Source organism: Camelina sativa, chromosome 3 (assembly GCF_030686135.1).
Source record: "Camelina sativa cultivar CO46 ecotype springtype chromosome 3, ASM3068613v1".
NCBI classification, from domain to species: Eukaryota; Viridiplantae; Streptophyta; class Magnoliopsida; order Brassicales; family Brassicaceae; genus Camelina; species Camelina sativa.
In genome coordinates, this window is record NC_141882.1 from 11,989,398 (window position 1) to 12,010,850 (window position 21,453).

General features: G+C 33.3%; 4 protein-coding genes across 11 annotated transcripts; 1 reads left to right on the forward strand and 3 right to left on the reverse strand.

The window, feature by feature from the left end:
- Nucleotides 1-1,575: 1,575 nt before the first annotated feature.
- Nucleotides 1,576-3,725, reverse strand: LOC104776890 (dof zinc finger protein DOF1.4). Its single transcript, XM_010501053.3, has 2 exons — nt 3,327-3,725; nt 1,576-3,134 (listed from the first exon to the last, which is right to left on the reverse strand). Exons 1-2 carry the CDS (start codon nt 3,390-3,392, stop codon nt 2,175-2,177), a joined length of 1,026 nt encoding a protein of 341 aa, XP_010499355.2. The 5' UTR covers nt 3,393-3,725; the 3' UTR covers nt 1,576-2,174.
- Nucleotides 3,726-9,685: 5,960 nt separating this feature from the next.
- Nucleotides 9,686-14,006, reverse strand: LOC104776891 (glyoxysomal processing protease, glyoxysomal-like). 5 transcript variants are annotated; one of them, XR_015595497.1, is made up of 14 exons: nt 13,679-14,006; nt 13,530-13,576; nt 13,243-13,420; nt 13,102-13,149; nt 12,953-13,012; nt 12,636-12,764; nt 12,376-12,486; nt 12,145-12,248; nt 11,937-12,022; nt 11,752-11,846; nt 10,988-11,679; nt 10,574-10,763; nt 10,259-10,350; nt 9,686-10,157 (listed from the first exon to the last, which is right to left on the reverse strand). XR_015595497.1 is itself a non-coding variant. In XM_087508879.1 (14 exons), exons 1-14 carry the CDS (start codon nt 13,742-13,744, stop codon nt 9,910-9,912), a joined length of 2,133 nt encoding a protein of 710 aa, XP_087365005.1. In that variant the 5' UTR covers nt 13,745-14,006; the 3' UTR covers nt 9,686-9,909. The 5 variants fall into 5 exon arrangements, 4 of the variants coding, with proteins under 4 accessions (XP_087365005.1, XP_087365006.1, XP_087365007.1 ...); XM_087508879.1 differs by having other exon boundaries at nt 10,988-11,666; XM_087508880.1 differs by having other exon boundaries at nt 10,988-11,666; nt 12,376-12,505; nt 13,679-13,943.
- A 1,942-nt stretch (nt 14,007-15,948) lies between these two features.
- Nucleotides 15,949-17,566, reverse strand: LOC104776892 (dormancy-associated protein 1). 4 transcript variants are annotated; one of them, XR_002037509.2, is made up of 4 exons: nt 17,169-17,566; nt 16,853-17,066; nt 16,485-16,609; nt 15,949-16,320 (listed from the first exon to the last, which is right to left on the reverse strand). XR_002037509.2 is itself a non-coding variant. In XM_010501054.3 (3 exons), the coding sequence occupies exons 1-3, from the start codon at nt 17,275-17,277 to the stop codon at nt 16,284-16,286; spliced, it is 360 nt and encodes a 119-aa protein (XP_010499356.1). In that variant the 5' UTR covers nt 17,278-17,566; the 3' UTR covers nt 15,949-16,283. The 4 variants fall into 4 exon arrangements, 2 of the variants coding, with proteins under 2 accessions (XP_010499356.1, XP_019099247.1); XR_002037508.2 differs by having other exon boundaries at nt 16,853-17,072; nt 17,169-17,520; XM_010501054.3 differs by lacking the exon at nt 16,485-16,609.
- A 1,717-nt stretch (nt 17,567-19,283) lies between these two features.
- LOC109132261 (defensin-like protein 153) lies at nt 19,284-20,083 on the forward strand. The gene is made up of 2 exons (XM_019243703.2): nt 19,284-19,387; nt 19,707-20,083. The coding sequence occupies exons 1-2, from the start codon at nt 19,327-19,329 to the stop codon at nt 19,886-19,888; spliced, it is 243 nt and encodes an 80-aa protein (XP_019099248.1). The 5' UTR covers nt 19,284-19,326; the 3' UTR covers nt 19,889-20,083.
- The last annotated feature ends 1,370 nt before the right edge of the window (nt 20,084-21,453 follow it).

Genomic DNA, 21,453 nt, shown 5'->3' on the forward strand with positions numbered 1-21,453 from the left:
TTTTTTTCCCTAAAAAAAGTTATATGGGATTTATTACCATTCATTGAAAAAAAGCGAACATAGAAATTTGATGTCCAAGTTAAAGAAAAGACAGTAAAGAAAAGAATGATTATATATTTTGATCAACCCAAATAAATAGATCAGCAAAGAAAATACTTTTGTAATTACTCGGTTTTATAATTATATGGATCAGCAAAGAAAATCACAGTTTCAAATATTTAGATTTAAATATATATTTCAATCGAGACTTTGGAGATTGTACATATTCTCTCTGTCTCTAATAGATTGATGTTTTAGAAATCTTTGTCTTATCCCTAGAACACTGATGTTCTACATTAAAAAAATTAAAGTGTTTTTTATTTTATATTTTTCTCCACATGAAATGTTATCTAAAGTTTATATTTTCTCTTTTTAGAAAGAAGTAATTAAACATTGATTCATAAACAAAATTTTAATAAATGGTCAAAACATCAATTTTTTAAAGACTGAGGGAATATGATGTAAGACATGTACAAGACATATGAGATTGGGGCACATGAAACTAAAATGCAAATGCAAAACCCTTTTGTAGGATTGTAATAACTATATGTATCAGTACGTGCGTAGTTAGATTATAATTTATAAGTACATGCGTACTTGTAAGTCCGCATGGTTTATATTTTGTAGACTTGTAAACGGAACGGATATCCGGGTTTTTTGGACTCTCCTGATCCGGATCCGTATTTAACGGATACATGAAAGTACTATCCGGATTCGGATTTGTGGCTATCGGATATCCGGGTACAAATATCCGTTCAACAAAACCAGATATCCGGATCCGACCCTTCTATTTTCTTTTGATGTGCCCACCATCAGATGAAACTCTAGCACACCAACAACAAACTCAAATCTCTTCTCCGAACTCTCTTTTGTTCTATTTTCTCTCGATTTCTCTTGATTTCGTTAACCACCATAGCTAAACCTTGGATCTTGCATGGATCCGTCCAAATCTCATCATAAGACAAAATTCTTATGATGTGTGCTATTTGAAATTAAATCCGTAAATCATCCGCACAAAACTGATGTGTCGAAAGGATACCGACTCAAATGTTTAACGAATAAACAATCTCCAACTCTTGCACGGAAAGAATCATTACAGAGAAAATGACATAAAGAAACTGGTAACGAACATGCCCACTTTACAAAGACACCACACTACACTCCAAGTCTGGACCAGAACTTGCGTTCATGTATATAGCTCGCTTATGTGAAACCTTGAGTTATAACATGCTAAAGAACAAGATCATCAATATGACATAATTATAAGCAATATATGTCATATTTGATATTAAATATCTAACCAGGTTTGTTTGCTTTGTCGGTCTAAGTATGTACACGTACAAAATAAAAATATTCTATATATATGTCTCGATTCATTTTATTCATTGACGTCGTTTCTAATAACTTTAACGTATTTAGGGAATCTCCCATTTGACATTAGCTAAAGGACATTTTCATTTCAGCCAATTCAAGTCATCCACATTTCCTTCGTTGTTCTATCTACCGTGATTATAAATACGTACACGGACATGCATGTATCGAAAAGCACCGTAAGAACATAACTCATACATGAATAATCAAAGTTAAACAACACAAAACCACACCCTCCATCTGTTTGTATACCCAATGAAAGTCACACAAAAAGAAATGTAAAACTAAAACAAGATATAGAACTTGAAAACTATTGAGAGTTCTCGGACCCCATGAGAACCCCAAATTAAGCCAAATATACCGTCCTAATCCCAATGAAAAGAAACACCAACCCATGTGGTGGACCTTAGAATTACATAAACGAAAAAAAAAAAAAAAAAAGATCAAAGTCAGGACCATATTATGTACATACACATATAATTTACCTCGAGTGGATTTAACAGTAGACCATAGTAAACCTTGAGGCTTGAGCCAATCTTGAACCTCTTTTGTTTTTCTTGAACAACGCGAAGGAAGAGATGATTGAGATGGTGAGATGAAGAGGATCCGAGGGAGCTTTATATATGGTGCCAAGATCAACTTTCCCCATGATTAGATCTCTCTGATCCAAGCTTCTTCTCTCATCTCACAACAAAAGGGAAAAAAAAAAGTGATGAAGGTAAACCCTAGCTAGTTATAGATGATCATATAACCAAATTTTTTGTTTATATCAAGGAGGTGAGGGAGGATCCAACGTTATTATTTGTTGGATCAAGCCATGCTCCATTGACAACACTTGCATTATTCCACATGTTGTTGAAGTTTGAAGGATCCAAAGATGATGATGACATGAACCCATTAATGTTCCCAGAGATCTGATCAAGCTTTCCTCCTTTGTTCATGTCGTCATTGTTACCTCCAACATGCAGATCTTCAAGAGATGCTAGGGTTTGGAGATGGGATTGTCCCAACATGTCACTACCATTGTTCATGGGCTTGTGAGGGTGCTGGAGAAGAGTAGAGGAAGAAGAAGACATCGAGGAACCGAATAGACCCGATAGAAGAAAAGGTTTGTTTGTTGTGGAGTTGTTGATGAAGCTACCATTAATGGTGTTGTCATGACTCATATGATGCGGAAGACCTAATCCAAGGGCACTAAGACTGCTAAACCCAGATGAGAGAAACTCACTCTCTAGACCACTTGATGAAGAAGTCTTTGAAGAATCACTGAAACGGCTTGGAATCATTGGAAGATTATTACAGCTACTCACATGGTCTGATAAACCATAGAACAAAGGATGATGATTCATGGAAGAGAAATGGGAGATCTGATGATGGTTATTAGGGGATGAAGAAGTCGTCGTCGAGACAGTGGAGGCTGCAGTGGTTGCGGTTGATGTTGATGGCCGTTTCATTCGTTTGCTCTTCCGGTAGCTACCGCCTACGGGAACGTTCCTGAGAGTCCCACCTCGCGTCCAGTATCTCTTGCAAGCCTTGCAAAAGTGACGCGGCTGAGAGAGGCTGTAGTTATTGTAGTAACAGAACTTTGTGTTCGACGAATCGCAACGAGGGCATTTAAGTTGCGGTTGCGGCTGCTGCGGTTGTTGTTGTTGTTGTTGTTGTTGCTGCTGCTGCTGATGATGATGAGATGAAGCCACGATCATGTTCTTGCTCTGCATACTCGCCTGAGAAGAGAGGAAGAAAAAGAAAGAGAGAAGAGATTTTTAGATCGTGTGGTTTAACTAAAGGCAAGAGAACAACGAGAGGACAAGGGGATATTATTCGGATCCAAAAGCTAAGAAACAAAAAATTTAATGGGTCATATTATTTAAAGAGATAAAATTATAAAGGTAATAAGAGAAAAAAGAGAGAGAGACCAGTGGATTGGTGTTGAGAGAGCTGATGATAGGCATCTTCTTCTTCTGGTCACAATTGCCAAACATATCTTTCTTGATTAAGCTCTTTTGATTTTTTTTTTTGTTTTTGTTTTTTGGTTTTTCTTCGCTTCTATAAAAGAGAATCCTTTTGAAACCAGCAGTGTACAGACAAAGAGCTGTTGGCTACTGAAGCTATTATTACTGTTTTAACTTTCAAAGATTGAAGAAGCACAAAGATTCTTGACAGATGGTTTCTTAAGCTCCTTATTTTTTTATTTTTTTTTTGTAATATTGTTATTCGTGCCACTATTGATTTTATATAATATGTGTGAGTTGCACTAGGGTTTTCTCGAGTTGTACTTAATATATTGCTACTAATTTTTAAATAAGATTTGCTACAGAGATGTTCAAGATGGCCTTTGTTCTATAAATTGCTACTAATTTTTAAATAAGATTTGCTCATTTTACTGTAATTACATTAACAAATTGAGTTTTCTGTACTAAAATAAAAACATCTTTTTCCTTGACCGACTTTTAGTAAAATCGTTTTCATTATTTTCTACTTTAAAACATAAGATAAAGTATCAGCGATTTATCAGTTTTTAAAATAAAATTAACCGTGAAAGTTTAATTTAAACCTTTGATCCACAAATGATTTGTATTAGTTTAGACATTAAGATATTGTTTTGCCATCCAATTATTTTCATAAGTATCTGATGATCTGTATTTGAATCTAATTTATTAGAATAAAGTAACAAAATATGTAACTTTAACCGTGTAATAAAATACACAATCGATTGAAAAATAAATTGTTGAACCTTTTGTTAATAACTTAATATAGAAGTAATATCCCTTAATTTTACCCGCAATTATAATGTTGTCTTTACGTATCTTATGGTCTCCACTGTATATCTCCAACTTGTCATGGCCTGTTTGCCGGAGTGCATTGCCGTTAAACTTCAGAAATTGTATAGGAACAAATATACTATATATGACTCTCCATTAGTAAAACAACACAAAAAATTTAGAAACCTTCATAGATTGGTGAAGATTTATACCCACTCATCATCTTCTCTTTATACGAGCTTGTATCTTTGTTTCATATTCTTTTATCTATAATCCGAAATTAAAACCCTAAACCACTATCATTTCTAATAAAATATTTCTATTCTTAACAAAGAAAAAAACTTGATGATAAAAGGTTCAAAATGTGTTATCTGATAATAAATTATTTTCAAATATATCGAAGTTATTGGAAGACTCTAAGTTATGTTTTCTCACGGTAATTGTAAAAGTCATATCACTAATGTTAATATGTTCTGAGCTAATTCTCCTTTCACACTTTTTGGTCGTGAATATAATAAAGTTAACATTGTATTGCTGCAGAAAATAGGCCTAAAGTCGTAAAAATAATCGTTTTCTCAAATAATCCAGTGACAACTTTGATTACATTTTCTAAAGAATAGTCAGTCTGTCTAAAGAATATCATTTTTTCAAATAATCCAGTGACAACTTTGATAACATCCCATATTCTTTGTTTGTTCTACGCTAATTTAAAGAGCACAAATTAAGAACCAATTTCCACACATAAAAAAAACTCATTGTTTCTTGAATTCGAAAAGATAGTGATCTCAATGAGTTTACATCAACTGAACTACGAAAATACTGATACTCATCAGAAAATTAACTAGTTTCCCAAACATCTACTATTAATCAATTTGGGGTACCAAAACAAGTCTGATGAAATATTAGTAATTATTTTAAACATAACCTAGCTAGTTGATGTTTTGGTTCTGTTCTCCATTTATTTGATTTTAAAATGATGAAATATAAAGTAAATACTAATTGTAAATGCTTGTGCGAATCAAAGCAAGTAACTACTCCCTCTGTTCCTTATTAATTCAATTTTTAGAATTTTCACACATGTTAAAAAATGTTTTTAAATGTAATATTTTTGCGATTAACAATTTTATATAACTTGAACCAAAAGTATTATGTTATATTTTTTGAAGTTTACGATGTATCATTAACTACTTATTAAAAAAGCATAGAAAACCTTAAAACTGTATATATTTTTCAACATTATTTACGGAATTTTTTTGTCTTTAGTACTAGCCCTGATTTTACCTTATAACAAGGCGGATTAATATTGACACCTCTGTAATCGTATCTTAAACTGAACCTAGATCCCTATTCGAATAACTTAGATTAAATTAAAGTGTATATAAATTGAAAATGTAATAGTAAGAAAAAGATAGAGACAATAAAGGAGAATGTAACAGGTGAATCTTTCAGAGGGATCGAGGAACTTCACTCATCACGATAAGTGACATTCTTTTGCATATCGTGGAATTGGAGTGAATCCCTAGACCCACATCACCGTATCAATCCCACTTCCATCTCTTTATTATAGTATATATACATTCCAATAATCATATAATATACACATATCTATTTTATTATACAAGCTCACTATAGTTTATACGCGTCGGTTTGAATTATTATATCGTACGCCTCCCCCTATAATAATAATAATAGTTGCACCTTTTAAGATGTTAGTAATAATTCAAGAGATTTCTTACAATATTTTTAGCAAGCTGGAGAATGTGTAGAGATATAGATAATCAATATATACATCCAAGAATGATAGCAATGCGCAATATAATAAGAAGTAAAGAATTAACGTGCATTTGAAATAAAACTTAGGTAGTTTGAAATATCAGTGGTTATATAGTATTGATCAAAGTTACTTCATATTGATTGACGTCACAAAATCAAATCACGTTTGGGTGACTACGACGGTCTTGGAAAAGTCATGCGATATATTCCGAAATAGCCATTATTGTCTAATTGTAATTGAGACTATATATGCATGGTAGATCAAATTATCACATCATATATTATTACTAGCTAAGTCATGAATCGAAAAAAAACAATCAGAATCTTTAAGAATTAAAATAAGAAATGGGGTTAAATTAGAGCTGCAAGAAAAACAAATGAGAAGAAGGTTATCGAGAAGTGAAAGCTCCAAGAGGAAAGGGACAAAATAGAGCATAAGTGCATGTGATGTTCCATCTCACTCACTGCCAACCCCTAATGGCTTCACATTTCCAATCTTTACTTTATTCTCCCTCGTCTCTTTCCTTACATTATCTTTGCTTTTCTTTACTTTTTAATAAAATAAGAGAATTAGATCTTAGGACTATGTATCGAAACTAAAACATATCACATCTTGCTACATGTTTACATTTGCGTTTAAACTAGTATATACTATTGCAAATTTTTCAATGTTTTAGTGGATAGATCATGAGATAACCATGAATCAGAGAATCATTTAGCCAAAGATTAGCGTTGTAAGTGAATTAAAAAGAAAGGCCAGCGCTAATAATTATACATTCAGGATGTAGATCACTTGTTAATATATTTTGAATGTAAAACCATATATTTTTTTAAAAATGGTTTAAATTTCGGTTTATGTAACATATTTTTTGTACGTAAATGATGCTGCGATTAGCGGTATCGATTATTTCCGATATGGTTATAGCTACTAGGTTTGCATATTCTTGTACTGATATGAGAGGACTGAAAATAAAAATCTCATCCAATTGGTATGATTATAGAAAATAAAATGTACATACATAAAAACTCTCTGTTTGCAATACTATGTCAATCAACAACAAGTTTTTGCATGAGCCGCAAAAACCACTCTCTCGACTAGCTCGATTTTTACATATGTATACATGAAATTCTCGTATCTTTCTTTTTTATTCATATCTCTTCTTCTAGTCGTCGTCCTCTCTTTCTTGGTAATAATTTCTCACAACATAACCACAAAACAAAATCCATTCACCAAATAACTTATTAGATAAAGTCATTACTCATTTTTCAAAAGAGTATACGCTTTATCAAAATCAAATGAGGATATACACAAATACTTTTAATGCATATATGCGTGTGTGTATGCACGTACTACGTATGTGTCAAACTGTCAATATATATTAACGATGATGCATGTGGGAGGCAGATTGGGAAAAAGAAAAGCAAAAGCATTAGCATAGGGAAACTAACGAATTTTTGTATAACTCCAAGGGATTTTCTCATTCTTCCCTAAAGCTCCATTCTCTTTTAATTACTGCAAATAAAAACAAAAATTCTCGTCTTTCTTTTTAGTGTATTATTATTTTATTTTTGTCAGATAATTAATTTGTTTTGTAATTCCCCTAAATTTCGTTCTATTTTCTCGAAGTTCAATGTTACTTTGTCTTCTCCAAATTACTCTTTTTCTTGGAATACTTGCTTTTTGCCAAAGAAGGTTAATTGTTTTTTTTTTTTCTTTCTTCTTTTCATTATTTTGTTGTTTTCTTCGACACTGTTCTCGCATAGTTTGATTGGCAGTTGATTTCGATTCTTTTGCATCACAATCAATATATAAAAGTAAGCATATTCAGTTATTATACCAAAAATAAGAAAAAAGAATGTTTCGTTTTGTTTCTGTCCAAGAACTTGCGAATACAGGACAAACAAAGGAATGATGTTATACATTTATTGTTCATATTTAGAGGGTTATAAAATAAACAAAGGAGGAAATTATTATTTTTTAATTTTAAAAAGGGAGGAAACTCTTTTTGTATGTAGTTTCAAAAAAAACACAAAGTTCCCAAAAATCAGTGTTCAAAAAAGCGCTAGACGGTATTTGGGCGGTGACCCAATGCCTAGCGCCTAGAACGCTTAGTCGGGGCCTAAACAGTTTTTAGGCGGTTTAGGCGTTTACAATATAAAACATTATATATATATAATTATATTAAAATATATGTTATAAAAATAAAAAGTTTATAAATTATAAACAATGGTAAGAAAAATACATTTATTTAAGTTATATTAACAACATATAAATGTTTATAATTACGTATATAGATATAAAACATAATAATTTAATTATATGTAATTTAAAAATTAAAAATAAATATTAAAATAAAATGTATGTAATTTTAAGCGGGTTAGGCGGTCATCTAGACGTCTGCTGAGCGTCTAGCGCCTAGACGGCGCTTAGGCGGCCGCCTAGACCGCGCTTAGGCGGCCGCCTAGACCGCTTTCTTGAACACTACCAAAAGTGTATATTCAAACAACCCAATATCTTAAAAATAAAATAATAATAAAAAAAAAAAGCAAAATGCGTATAATGGTCAAAGGGATATACTTATAAAAAGCAACATATTAGTATGGCTATTTTTCAACTTCAATATCTAAATATAGTAACAAGTACTTGTTGATAGATAGATTCTACTTAATCTCTAATATAATGAAGTAATTATAACCGACTGTAGTAATAGTATGTTTTATATCTTTTAATGAAAAGCTGCTGGGTTTAAATTGACAAAGTTATGTGGTTCTAATTATCAAAAGAAAAGGTATGTGGTATATAATGTTGTCACAATATATCATTGATGCTAATGTCAAGGAGAGATAGAAGAAGTCTAGAGAGGGATTACCGATTAAATTAGTTCATATGTAGTGATAGTAATTGATCAATCAATACTCTGCTTATGTTGAAGATCGGTACCTTGTATGATATATGAAATTCTGTGTTAAAAGACCTTAATATCAACGTTAAATTAAGATCTTTATTAGAGATATATCCTTGGTTAAGGCTGGTTCGGTTTACTGACATTTACCCCTGGCTCAGTTTGGTTAATTACCCATTAAATTCATCAGTCTACGTATTTTTCTTTCTTAGTGATACATATGATTTTTACCGAGGACACACCACATAAACTCCAACGGGGTTGTCCAAAAAAAAAAAAAAAAAAACTCCAACGGATGTATAAACTATATACTCTATCTTTGTTTCCGTTCAAATATGAGAATTGGAGAACTGAGAACACATAAAAGGATACTATGCTATCACGAGCAAAGAAGACAACTACATTAATTGTGCGGAAGGATTCACTTCATGGCCAGCTAATCAATGTTGATGCATGAATTCTGACAACTTTGTGACCACAAAAGATATACGTAATTAGCCTTATGAAAACAAGGTGTGTTTAGTAGAATGTTTGTGGATATAGTTCATTATTAGTGGCTGAATCAAGGTTGGATATGGTACCGCCTCTTTGTGTTGGGTGGGGCTTGCAACCACGAGATGGAGTATGAAAATTGTGGTCTTAGACCACAGAGAGACACTATCAGTGGAAGATGATTGGTTAATGGTTATCAAAGAGATGTTATGTTTCGCATGGGATATGTAGTTCTGGAAAGAGAATATATGCAATTTTCTAGTAATTTTTTTTTTTTCATGTTCCTCCTCGTGATTGTTATCGATAATCTACATACTACATGCAATTTTCTAGACGACGCACACAAGCTCAAATGTAGTATATTATTATGCTATAAACATATGAGGAGCAGAAGCAGAATCACAGTTTGAAGATAAAACAGTTGCGACCATATTTTTACATATTTTACAAGCGGATGAATCCAGAAACAGTAGCAACACATTGTAATATCTGTCTATACAAAAGTTGAAGTTGTCAATCCAACAAAAGGGGGAAATGAAGGCACAGACTCTGCAAAGAAGCCAATCTTGTCATAACTTGCTAGGGATAACGTCGCGGGAAAGCTTGGCCGGCTTTACAAACATGTCTTGGGTCTCTGCAATGAACTTTGCAAACTGAGATCCTTTCTTTTGTTTGTTATTACCATCTTTGAGTAACTTAGGCAGACTGGGAAGAGACTGCTCAGTCTTTGGTGATAGTGATGGCATCAAAGCCCAAACGGATGAGAGTTCTTCGTTTGGTTGATCAAGTGTTTGAAGGATCTCCATGTTTTGCATATCTGTTTTAAGATGGAACAACAATAAGCAAACACTTTTTGACACAACTACATACTTTCCTTCTCCTTCCATAAGCAAAATAAACCAACAAGATTAGACAAACCTTCTGCAAACTTGAAAATTGGTGCCAAGACTGCGCATGGGATGCTGAAGTTGAGATGCGGTATAACTTTCCCGGCTCCATGTCTTGCGTTGCTGCATAATATATATTAAAAAAAAAAACAACGCTTTATCTTTGGAACAAGAGACTACTTTAGAGACAAGTATATGGCATCTACCATAAAATCTTGTAGTAAGCAAACTAATGAACAATCAACTACCATTCCTGATTAGAGAAGACTTCATTGCTGTATCAGTTCCGTCCGTTTCTAATAACCCATCTCATATCAAATTTTATTTGAGAAAGATTGTCTTTTACCTGGTAACAAGTCCAACCATATGACCACTTGAATTGAGAACAGCACCACCACTACAACCAGGATGCACAGCAGCTGTTGTTTCAAGCATAGCGGGGAACTCTGTGACCTCTTGCGAAATGGATTGCGTCAATCTCATCTTTGCATGAACTACCTTTGCTACAACTCCAGAACATATGGACGGAGAAAGCCCTAATAACAAAACGAAATGTTAGATAACACAAACTATCACGGAAGAACATAGAGGATCTTTTCTTTATTCCATTTAAGGAAACTTAGCACATGTAACGCACAAGAGAAATGTAGATTCAGGTTGTGCAAAGAAATCTATGCAAAATTACGGAAGCACAACATAAGCAAGAATTGATCAAAAATCAGATTCAACAAGGTAATTTTAGGATTAATAAAGTCTTTACCACATCTTGGTCCGAAGAGTCCATGTCCAACAACATGTGCCGTTGTACCCAAAGGAGGAGAAGAAAAAATGGCAGCAATCGGTTGGAGCTTTCCAGGAGCATATTCTAGCTGCAGTAAGGCAACATCTAATTGTGACTTGCAAATATAGACCACGTTTGCAGGAAACCAAGTCCAAGAATCTTGGTGACACAACCGTACACGTATGTCTCCATGCGCAGTCTGAAGCAAGTTGTGTTTGTATTCCCTCATGTTTTCTCCAACAGACGAATAAAGATCTGCGGGAGCTTTCCGTGGCAATGTTTGACTCTTATGTTCCCAAAATTTACTTCTCGTGGAAGAAAACCCCTCAGCTCCTAGGACATAGGGTTTTAAACCAGTGTCGTTCCCTTCACCATGTACACCACCTTTTCCATATCTCCACGGCTCGAGCAGGTGAGCATTTGTTAGTATGAGACCATGTTCATTAAGAAGAACTCCGGATGCCCATACACCATCATTGACCGTAATAAGACAAATTGATACCATCGCCTTCTCAATAGCCACTTGTGCAGGAATACTAGAATCTGGTTTAACACTTGGTACTTCACTCCCCCACTGATTTGCTTTCCCATCTTCAGATGGTTCCTCAAGTAGCAAGTGGCTGCAAGCAGTTGTGATTGCTCCCCACGGAACCACCAGCTGCTACCGAAGGCTACAGTTTTGCATGAAACATTACAATAAAACTTCAATGACCATACAGGAAATAAGGTTGGCGTTGACAAACCTGAATTTCAACGCCACTATTCTTTTGCCTTAGTGGTCTAATCAAAATGCCAATTAAGTGCCCATTCGTATCAAACACAGGAGCCCCTTCCGTTCCTGAAAGAAATGAACCGGAATGGAACAAATCTTAGCTCTTAAGATGAAACCAGTTAGAGCTATAAAAGAACTACTGATAATTGTACATACCAGGGAGACATCGAACATCAGCTATCATCAGTGACGTGTTTAGGGATCCAGAAGGATAGCTATTCGCAATGGAGCCAGTTGATACGCTGTTTCAAACCAGTTTAGACTCCTGGAGTTAAATGCTGACACTATCAAGAGAATGGAAAACTTGACGACCTCTAATCAATTATAATAGAGCAACGCTAGCGTAGCCAATGCCATTATCTACCTGTTAAAAAAGTTAACAGGTGAAAGGATTCCAAATGGAGATCCTAGTGCTACAAGTGTATCACCCTTGCTACTCGATGAAGCAAAAATCATGTTTGGCTGACCCTGATTCACAAATATTTGCATCACGACGCATAGTAAACTATGGTTAGAGATAAAGTATAAGGTACAGTAACATTAGGATGAACTACAAATCCGAGGAAAAGGGGAGGAAATTCAGGGAAATATTTACCAGTAAACTTAAGGGGACTCCTAGAAGAGCCATTCGAGTGGCAGATTTGGCCATGAACTTAGCATCGAGTGGTTCATCAAGTTGCATCAAGGGCTTGCTGTAATGTCCAATCTGGAAAAATGATAGAAAACTGAATCCCAGAACTCTTCAATTCAAAGGGAAATTCAAACACGAATCATGTACTCAAGCAATTACCAGTAGAAGTTCAAACAATCAGAATGGTTCCCTTGAAATGAGCCATGGGTTTCCATTTGACTTACTTTGATTGAAGGCTGAGAACCATTAGCAGCAGAAACCAAAGACCAACCAACATCCCATCCGGAATCTTTTGAACCAGAACAAGCTTCAATAAGCGATTGAAGTGCAGCGGAAGATACAGGAACATCAACCTTGTAACATATTAGTAGCATTAGAACAGAAAAACAAATAGAGGGAGCTACAACATTTCCATACAACCTCAACTGCTATTGGATGCATGCATGAAAGAAAGTTAAAAAAAACACATAATATCCTCACAGGGAATCACCAAGAATCACATATAGCAAGGTAAAAAAAAAAAGAGTACTTTCACCCATACCAGCGAAAGGAGTTGCGCAGGAACCCAAAAAGGAGCTTCCTTCTCTGAATTTAGCTGACCCTGAAAAGAGTAAGCATCTAAATCATACCCGGAAAACTCCAAACAACTCAACATTCAACATAAACGATTCAAAAACAATATCAGTATACCTCCACCATAATCTCAATCCGAGCACCTGGAATAAACTTCACCGGGTCCTTAACCGAAAAAAAAAAAAAAAAAGACTTAGAGATTGAAGTAGCACATCAAGCAAAAACATGTAACATCGATAAGCATATATATATAACAACCTGAGAGATTCTAGTTGTTCTGTGGCCTAATGTTAAGAATGGTTCTACAACAGAAGCAACAGTCAAAACCAGGGCCATGTCCTGACCAGCTTCAACCATAAGCTTTGCCGCAACCTCACCGCTCAAGTTTCGTCTTGGAAACAAGATCCCAGAAGCTGAAAGTGTTGTATTACCAGAACTTCCAAAAAAACAAACAAAAACATTCAAGTCATATTAAAGTTTCCAAGAGAGAAAACAAAACTACAGAATCAAATGAAAAAAAAAAAGATTTCATCTTTATGCTCAACTGGTATTGATGAAAAGCATGCTTCCTCATCTTCAATCCCTTTGGGTCCTTAACATCGACACCAAGTATGAACAATTAGATCAAAATTGATGGATAGAATCTGAAAATACGAACTGGGGTAACAGAGAGATTAAGGGGGGGCTTGCTTACAGGTCCTTCGACTTTGACCAAGACGGCGAAGTTCCGAGAAAAGCTCACAACTTTCGACACATCCATGATCGATAGAGATGGGTTTTTTTTTTTCAATCGGACACCTAAATTGCTTTCTAAGTTTGGATTTTGTTGAATCTGTTTTGGGGTTTTTTTTTTGGGATAAAAGGGGGAAACGAAGATGAAGCTAATCACGATTCATGGAAATGGCGGCTACAATTTGCACCATCATCTAAATCATTCTCACGCGAATTCAGAAACAGACGCGATCAGGAGAGTTTATTTATTTATTTAATAATAAAAAACCTAATTTTGTTTGTGTGTGTTTAAGATATTTTTTAGTTTATTTATTTTTTGTCAATCGTTTTAAAAAAATTGTTTGAAAAGAAAACAAATATATTTTGTTGTCGACAAAAAAGAAGAGAAATTAAAAAACCGTTCAAATATTGTTCTATCAATTTGTTTTCAAAATCCTTGCCAATATATATACTTTTTTTTTAAAGTATACGGATTAAATATTTAAATCATGATCAACTGAAATTTTAATCATGCTACTAGATTATGAACCGCGGTATATTACGGGGTAAGTTTTTTTTTATGATTTTTTTATTAATGTACTATTTCAATATTAATTTTGCTAATACAGTATACTCTTTTATTAATTTTAATTATTTAATATATAAACTGTAGCATACCACACAATAAATTTTGTTTACTACAATCTTAATTAAACCAGTTTAATTCGACATATTTTATATTGGTGTTGTTAAAACATTAAAATGAGGATTTAACCCATATTGAAATATTATATTAGTGATAGTTTATTTTTAGTATTATTAATTCAATCTTGTAATGTCATATAATTCGTCGTATAATATAACTCGTTTGTGTAATTTTGAAAATTTAATATGTTTAAATATTTATAATTTTAAACTTTTTATTAAGTTTAGATATATCAGTTATAAATTATAAACTTCTTAAAATTTTATAATTTACTATATAGAGTAAATTTACTATATATGTATGTTGAACACACATTTTTTTATATTAATTGAGTAATATATGTTTGTTTAAAAAAATTCAAATTACAATATATGCAGGAAAAATACACATTTTTTAATTAAATTTATGTATTATATGAAGATTCACTACATTTAAATTTTAAAATAAAAAAAAAATGATAGGAGAATTTTTTTTTAATCTGGAATAAATCTTCTAAATATCTATATTAATTATAGAACATTATGTATATGAATATATGAATATTTAAAGTATTTTAATTGTGTTTAGTTATAAGGATATTAGAGAAAGTTAACTAAACTTGTTTGGATATGAATATAAGCATTAAATAACATTCAATGTAAAAACTTTCCAAAAAATATTTTTGAACAAAAACTGCTGCAAAAATACTAGTATAGATTTAAGTTTTACGAGTATATTGTCATGTTTTTTGGTGATGTGAATTGTTGAAAATTCGCTTTACTACTCAAAACAAAAATGGTAGCTATATCAAAAAAAAAAAAAATCCATGGTAACCGTGTCTATCTTTGAGTTTGGTCACGAACAGCCGTTGTTGGAAAAGGTTGTTGATATACGTATCGTTGGTAGCGTCATCAAACAAAATAACTGCGCATGACGGCATGAGTTTCAACAAGCACATCCATCTTCAATACTCAACTATGTAGTTCAATTTGATTCAAACCATGGCTCAAACCACTTTTTTTTTTTTTTTGCTAAATTGCAAATATCATAAATAATAATGAATAGTTCAGTGATACAAGTTGACCAGCCTTTGAAGTTGGTTCCTCGACGAAAAGATAAAACAAAAAAGCAACAGAACACACTAAATCAAAGACAACTCTAATATAAGCGTACTAAATCATATATGAACCACTGATTTACAGTGCTAATTAAACTAAATCGTGGTCATCGTGATATGTTACATTGTTACTCTTTCTAATTTACATAGCTAGTATTTATTAGAATCAAAGGCCTCTATTGGTCGTCGAACATTCGAACTCAACTTGTAACTCCATCAGTTTTGTTTAAAGTCTTTTGATTGTATTATCAGCATCGCCTTAGTAGGTTATATATATATATATATATATAAAGCAGACTGGTTGTTAGATGACTATGGCATGGTTAGAAGTTAGAGAACATAACAACCGTTCCCACAAACAACGTGGCTTAAATTATGGTACCATCTTTGGCTCACTATAGACACTACGAAATCTCCCACTCCTAGTAAGCGTTACGCTGGTGGTACTTCGTGAACCGAGGCAAAATTACGCTTATTTATTTAACATTAAAGCCACAGCATCACCACCGACAAAATCCAACGAGACAGTAAAAGATCCAAGCGCCACTTGCAACTACACAACTCAAAAAAAAACTTGCAAACACATCCCAAAAACAGTAAGCTAACCCGCATTGCGTAGGCAGAAGACAGTTTTGTGTACAAAAAAGTAAACCCTACCAACTCTCTCATAAAGTACAACAAATAAAGGTTAAAAAAAGTAAGTAAACAGACAAGTGGCGGAAGATCTGGTCACCGTATTTACATCACCTCACCCGCATGTCACACACACTCCATCCAGACCAACCCCTAACGGTGCTGACTCCTTGACTCACCGCTGTACAACCTGCGAAAAACCACACGTGCTCTCAGTTAGAGAAGCCATCAACTCCTGATCTGACTTGAACCCTCCGATCAGCAATCTTAAACACTTAAGTCAACGGCTATGAATGTTATTAGCACTCAAAAAAACTTTGGTTACGAGTTATGTAGGAGTTGATAATATTATACCATATGCACAAAAACGAAGGTTGCTGATTGATTTGGTAAAACAGAATAATTTTTTTTTTCATTTAATCCACGCGCCCACTAAACACAGTGCCACGTGTTCCTTCCTTTGAGCTTCGTTATCAACGCTGACACATACCAAATATCCCGTGATATGTTAAAAAACAAAAAACAATAACCGGACTGAATCCACCTAACCGAATCATCCGATTCTTTGTTTCATAAGTCAAAATCTTAAAAGTTAAAGCAGATCAAATAACTTGCCTCTCTATAATTCTATTACTAAAACATCTCAACTCTCAAGTAGTCTAAAACTTAGGTTATAATCATATACTTGCTATATGAAATTAAGATGAAAAAATCGTAGTTACCAGTCATAGACGGATGGAGAATTTGGATGCGTGGGTTTATCGAAGATGTTGGAGCCGATGGCTCTAGTGGCAAGGTTGCTTCCGGGATTAAAGACGCTCCTCCACACGTTATCCTTACGTGGCGTTGTTGGAGTGGTCGGAGTCGTTGGAGTTCCGGGGCTCACTGCCGCAGGCATAGTCAACGACCTATGCATCACCTTACTACTCCCTTCTCCTATTTCTTTCAATATCCACAAAAACACACTAATTAATATTTTTACTAACTTTAGGTTTTGAGATACAAGTGTTTGTATGTATATATACTACGATAAGTTACCTTTGATATTAATGGGTTGGGTGGTGATCTTATTACGGAGGCGGCCAAGGCCACGGTCAGGCTGAGGTCCAGCCACCACATCTTCCCAAAGCTTCTCTAGCAGAACCATCTTCTCTTTTTTTTTTTTTTTTTTTTTTGGGTTGCTCTTCAATGATTTTGTAGACAGTGAAACACTTTTGGTGGTGCGTATATGACTTTTATAGACACCTTATCAAAATATCTCGATTTTTTTTTCATATATGTAGTATTAAAATTGTTTTCTTTATAAGACGTGAAGATTCCAACTTAAAAATTAGAAAAATTATAAAATTTAATTTTAGGACAAAAGCAGAGGAGTGATGAGAGTGTGGAAAGTAGCAAAGTGCAACGTGGAAGGTGACAGAGATATAGATAAGGATGATGAGTCATGAAATGGGACCTGTAAATAAAGTATCCTAGGCTCAATCCGTGAATTTATCACTACTAAATGGTAATTATTGAAACTTCGTCAAATTCATAATACAATACATGACTTCGTCTTGACCATTTGTACACCCTTTCATGACAACCCTTAAAATTCTCATGCACTCAAATGATCAAATCAAACAAACAATAGAGAACGTGAACATATTTTCTTGTGCAACAAGAACATGAACTTTAATTAAGTATTGGAAGTGGAAGGCAGTGCTAGTTATGGTCAGAAATTTTGGGAGCCAAATAGTTACATTGTCCGTGTCTTATGGAATGGCCAAAATTAAAAAAGGTTAATTATTAAACTTATTTAACGACAGTAAAAATAAAAGTAACACTTATGAATGATGGTTCAGTGGAGCCTAGACCAAAGTTAAATAGCAGAAAAATACATTGTAGTGCTAGGAGGGATACGAAGACGACATAAGTTTCTCTCCTGGCTGTTTATTTTTTTGCTAAATTGTAAATATTTCATTGATAATGAAAAAAGTTTAGGTTACAATTAAAGATTAGAAACCAATAAATAATGGTTTAGGTTTCTCTCCTGGCTGTTTAGGTTTCTCTCCTGGCTGTTGATATAATGAAATCGATGCTCCATCAAAAGTATAGAATGGTAAACTCGGGATCTTCAGTTTCTCATCATTGTTTTCTTTAATCACATTGCTCGTTTTCCTAGAGAATATGGTTTGCTCCTAGGAGTAGATTAAATCTAATTGAAAAAAAAAAAAAGAGTACTCAAATCTATGTATATCATTCACAAATGTCCAAAGGCATGGGAAGATGTTTCCATATGGACAGCCTAATTGGGGACGAAAGTGAAGAGAGAACGACTACGACCGACACGTGGGCTGTCAGATGCAGCCATCACATGACTGTTTTTAACGATATCTCAAAAGTGTATTTTATCTCACGATCAAACGTAACCTTTAGGCAGTCCCTAAAAATGACAATACAGAGAAATGTACCTTCAAACATACTTTTTGAAATTCTAGTTACACTCTTACAAAGTAACATATTTGTTAGAAATTAATTAATCAAAACTTAGAAACTATAAATAACTACCTTCATTGACTCCACAGCTGGTTTCAGTTTCATAGTAAACACACACACTACAAGGTTCTTCGTTAATACTTTTGTCTGTTTTGGCTACCACATATACATGCAACATGCAGCTATTATTTATAAACGTTATTTTATTCAACGGTCAAAAACGTTGACACAACCGCAACTGCATCCGCGTGCAGCAACCAAACGAACAAGTTCTACGTATATGAATTTTGTTGAATTATCTCTAAAATCATTCTGATGCAAAAAAGACTAATTCAAAAATCTCATAATTTGAATATCACTATAATTTAAGAGATCTTAAATAAATATTAACAAAGACCAAATATGAATCGAAATGAACACAGATAACTCAAGTTCTATTAAATTCCATAACCAAATGATATATATGTTATATTAAATTTTAAAACTAATTCACTTCATTTTTATATTATAAATACATATCTTTAATTAGAAATCTATTTTGTGGTTTTCTCCTATATATATATATTACATTTTTCAGATTTGCATGTAACCAATCCATTTAAATCGGAATCCAATAGCTTAATTTAGGTATGTTTAAATATGGAATATGTATAAACACACCTTTATGTTTTCTACTTTTTTAAAAAAAAAACATCAATTCATTTATATATCTTGTAAAATGAACAAACCATCTCAAGTCTCGTTAACCGTTCTACTTATCTTTTCCTTTCTTGTGTTAGGTTTGTTTTCTATATTTTTTAGATTTGATATAATAAAATTCACTTACAATGAATTTGATTAATCAATACCACTATGTTTCCGTAATATATCAATCAAACTATATTATATTTAAAACTGATTTCAGAATTAATTTTCATCATAGAATTCCATTATAGTTTAGTTATTTTTGTTTCAGATTGATGTCAGATCCAAAAACTAATTAACTGTTTTGTCTTAGATCTAGAAATCAATCTCCAAATATATTTTGAAAATTTTGGTTAATTCTCTTTTATAAATTGTTTATATAGAAACTGAGATTTCTGTTTGAAATATATACAGTAACAGAAGTTGAAGGAAAACCATGTGTCAGGCGTTCTTTTAATAAAAATAACACATGTTCATTCACAAAATGTGATGCTAGGTGTGTGCGGTTACATAAAGGCTATGGTGACTGCCGTCATGGTGAGAGACCAACAGACAAACCAGGAACATTAAGGTGTTACTGCACTTATCCTTGTTGAAAGACCTTACGAGTGCACATGCCTGCCTTTTATCGTTGCCTTTAATTTTTTTTTTTGTGTACCGTAATCATCAAATCATATTCATGATAAATTGCATTTATAATATAATAAAACATATGTATGGTCCGACTTTTTGTACTAGTATTGTTACTAAATTATATAATAAGAAATAAAAGTTGGTGATTTACGTTTTTACTTCCTGTACGTTAGTATTCATTTCAATTTCACATAGAGTTGCATGCACCAATTCATTCCACATGATCGAATCAAACTAACGCTTGGTTACGAGGATGGTGCGTATAAACTAATACCCCATCTGTTACAAAACATAACATGTTAGTTATGTTTTAAGCTAAAACATGCATAATAAAAAAAAACTATTTTTAAAAAATTTAACCAATCATAAAAAAAACTTCATAAATATAAATAATAAGAAAATATGAAATTAATTTATAAATTGTCTAAAAAACTGAAAACATTTTATATCATAAAACGAAGATTATAAAATGAAGAGAGTATATTATATAGTTTCATGATGGGAGGAGGATCGAGAATCTACCGCATCGCGTTCAAAGATTGTCAGGCTTACAATCGACTCTTGAAGCTAGCCGTTGACTTAGAAAGCAAATAGTTTAAATTATGAATGCTAAAGTATTCTTTTCCCCCACCCTTATGGTTCACCAGTTAAGTCTTAGGAAAATGGACTTGTACACCCAAGCCCAAGTATAATTCATATTTTCAGTGGCCCATATTTTTGTTAAGTTTCTACTCGAGTCTTTTCATCATCGTTATTCATATTTCCAATGGCCCATATTTTTGTTAAGTTTCTACTCGAGTCTTTTCATCATCGTTATTCATATTTCCAATGGCCCAAATTTTTGTTAAGTTTCTACTCGAGTCTTTTCATCATCGTTCGTCTTCACACGTTCATGTAAAAAAAATGTTACATGGATTATTGTCTTATCAGTTTTTGTTTATTTGGATTCTCGATTAATTAGTGACTTCGTATAGATTTCAAAGAAACGTCAATAGAACTCACATGCTACTAGTCTCGAAACCAGAGCTCACGGGATCTGTGTATATAATTTTTTTCTTGCTGACAATTAGCTGTTATAGTTTAGATATTAGTAATGTCTTGGGTGTATCATCTTTAACCGGATGGTCAAAATGAAGCTCATAGAGTAATATCAATATGCACTGTAGAATATCAAAAATCATGCATGGGTCTCCAACAATGCGCACAAAATGTTTCCATTTTCATGAAACTATTGGAATATATAGGATTATATAGGTTTATGGGGTAGGTTATGTTGTTAAGCCCACAATGATTATGTATATATACTGATGTAAATCATTAAGATCAACACACAAGTTTATTCCGCTCGTACTTTGACATGGTATCACGGCCTAAACCCTAATCGGAGTGCGGTGGCTCCTCTAGCACCGGCTGGGAATCCCTGTTTTCTTTATCTTTTGCTTCGTTTTGGTTTCTTATCAAGTTTTAGGAAGTTTATTTTGGCTTTCGATTCGGGTTTCTTTTCCGTGTTTTGATTGATCTCAAGCCA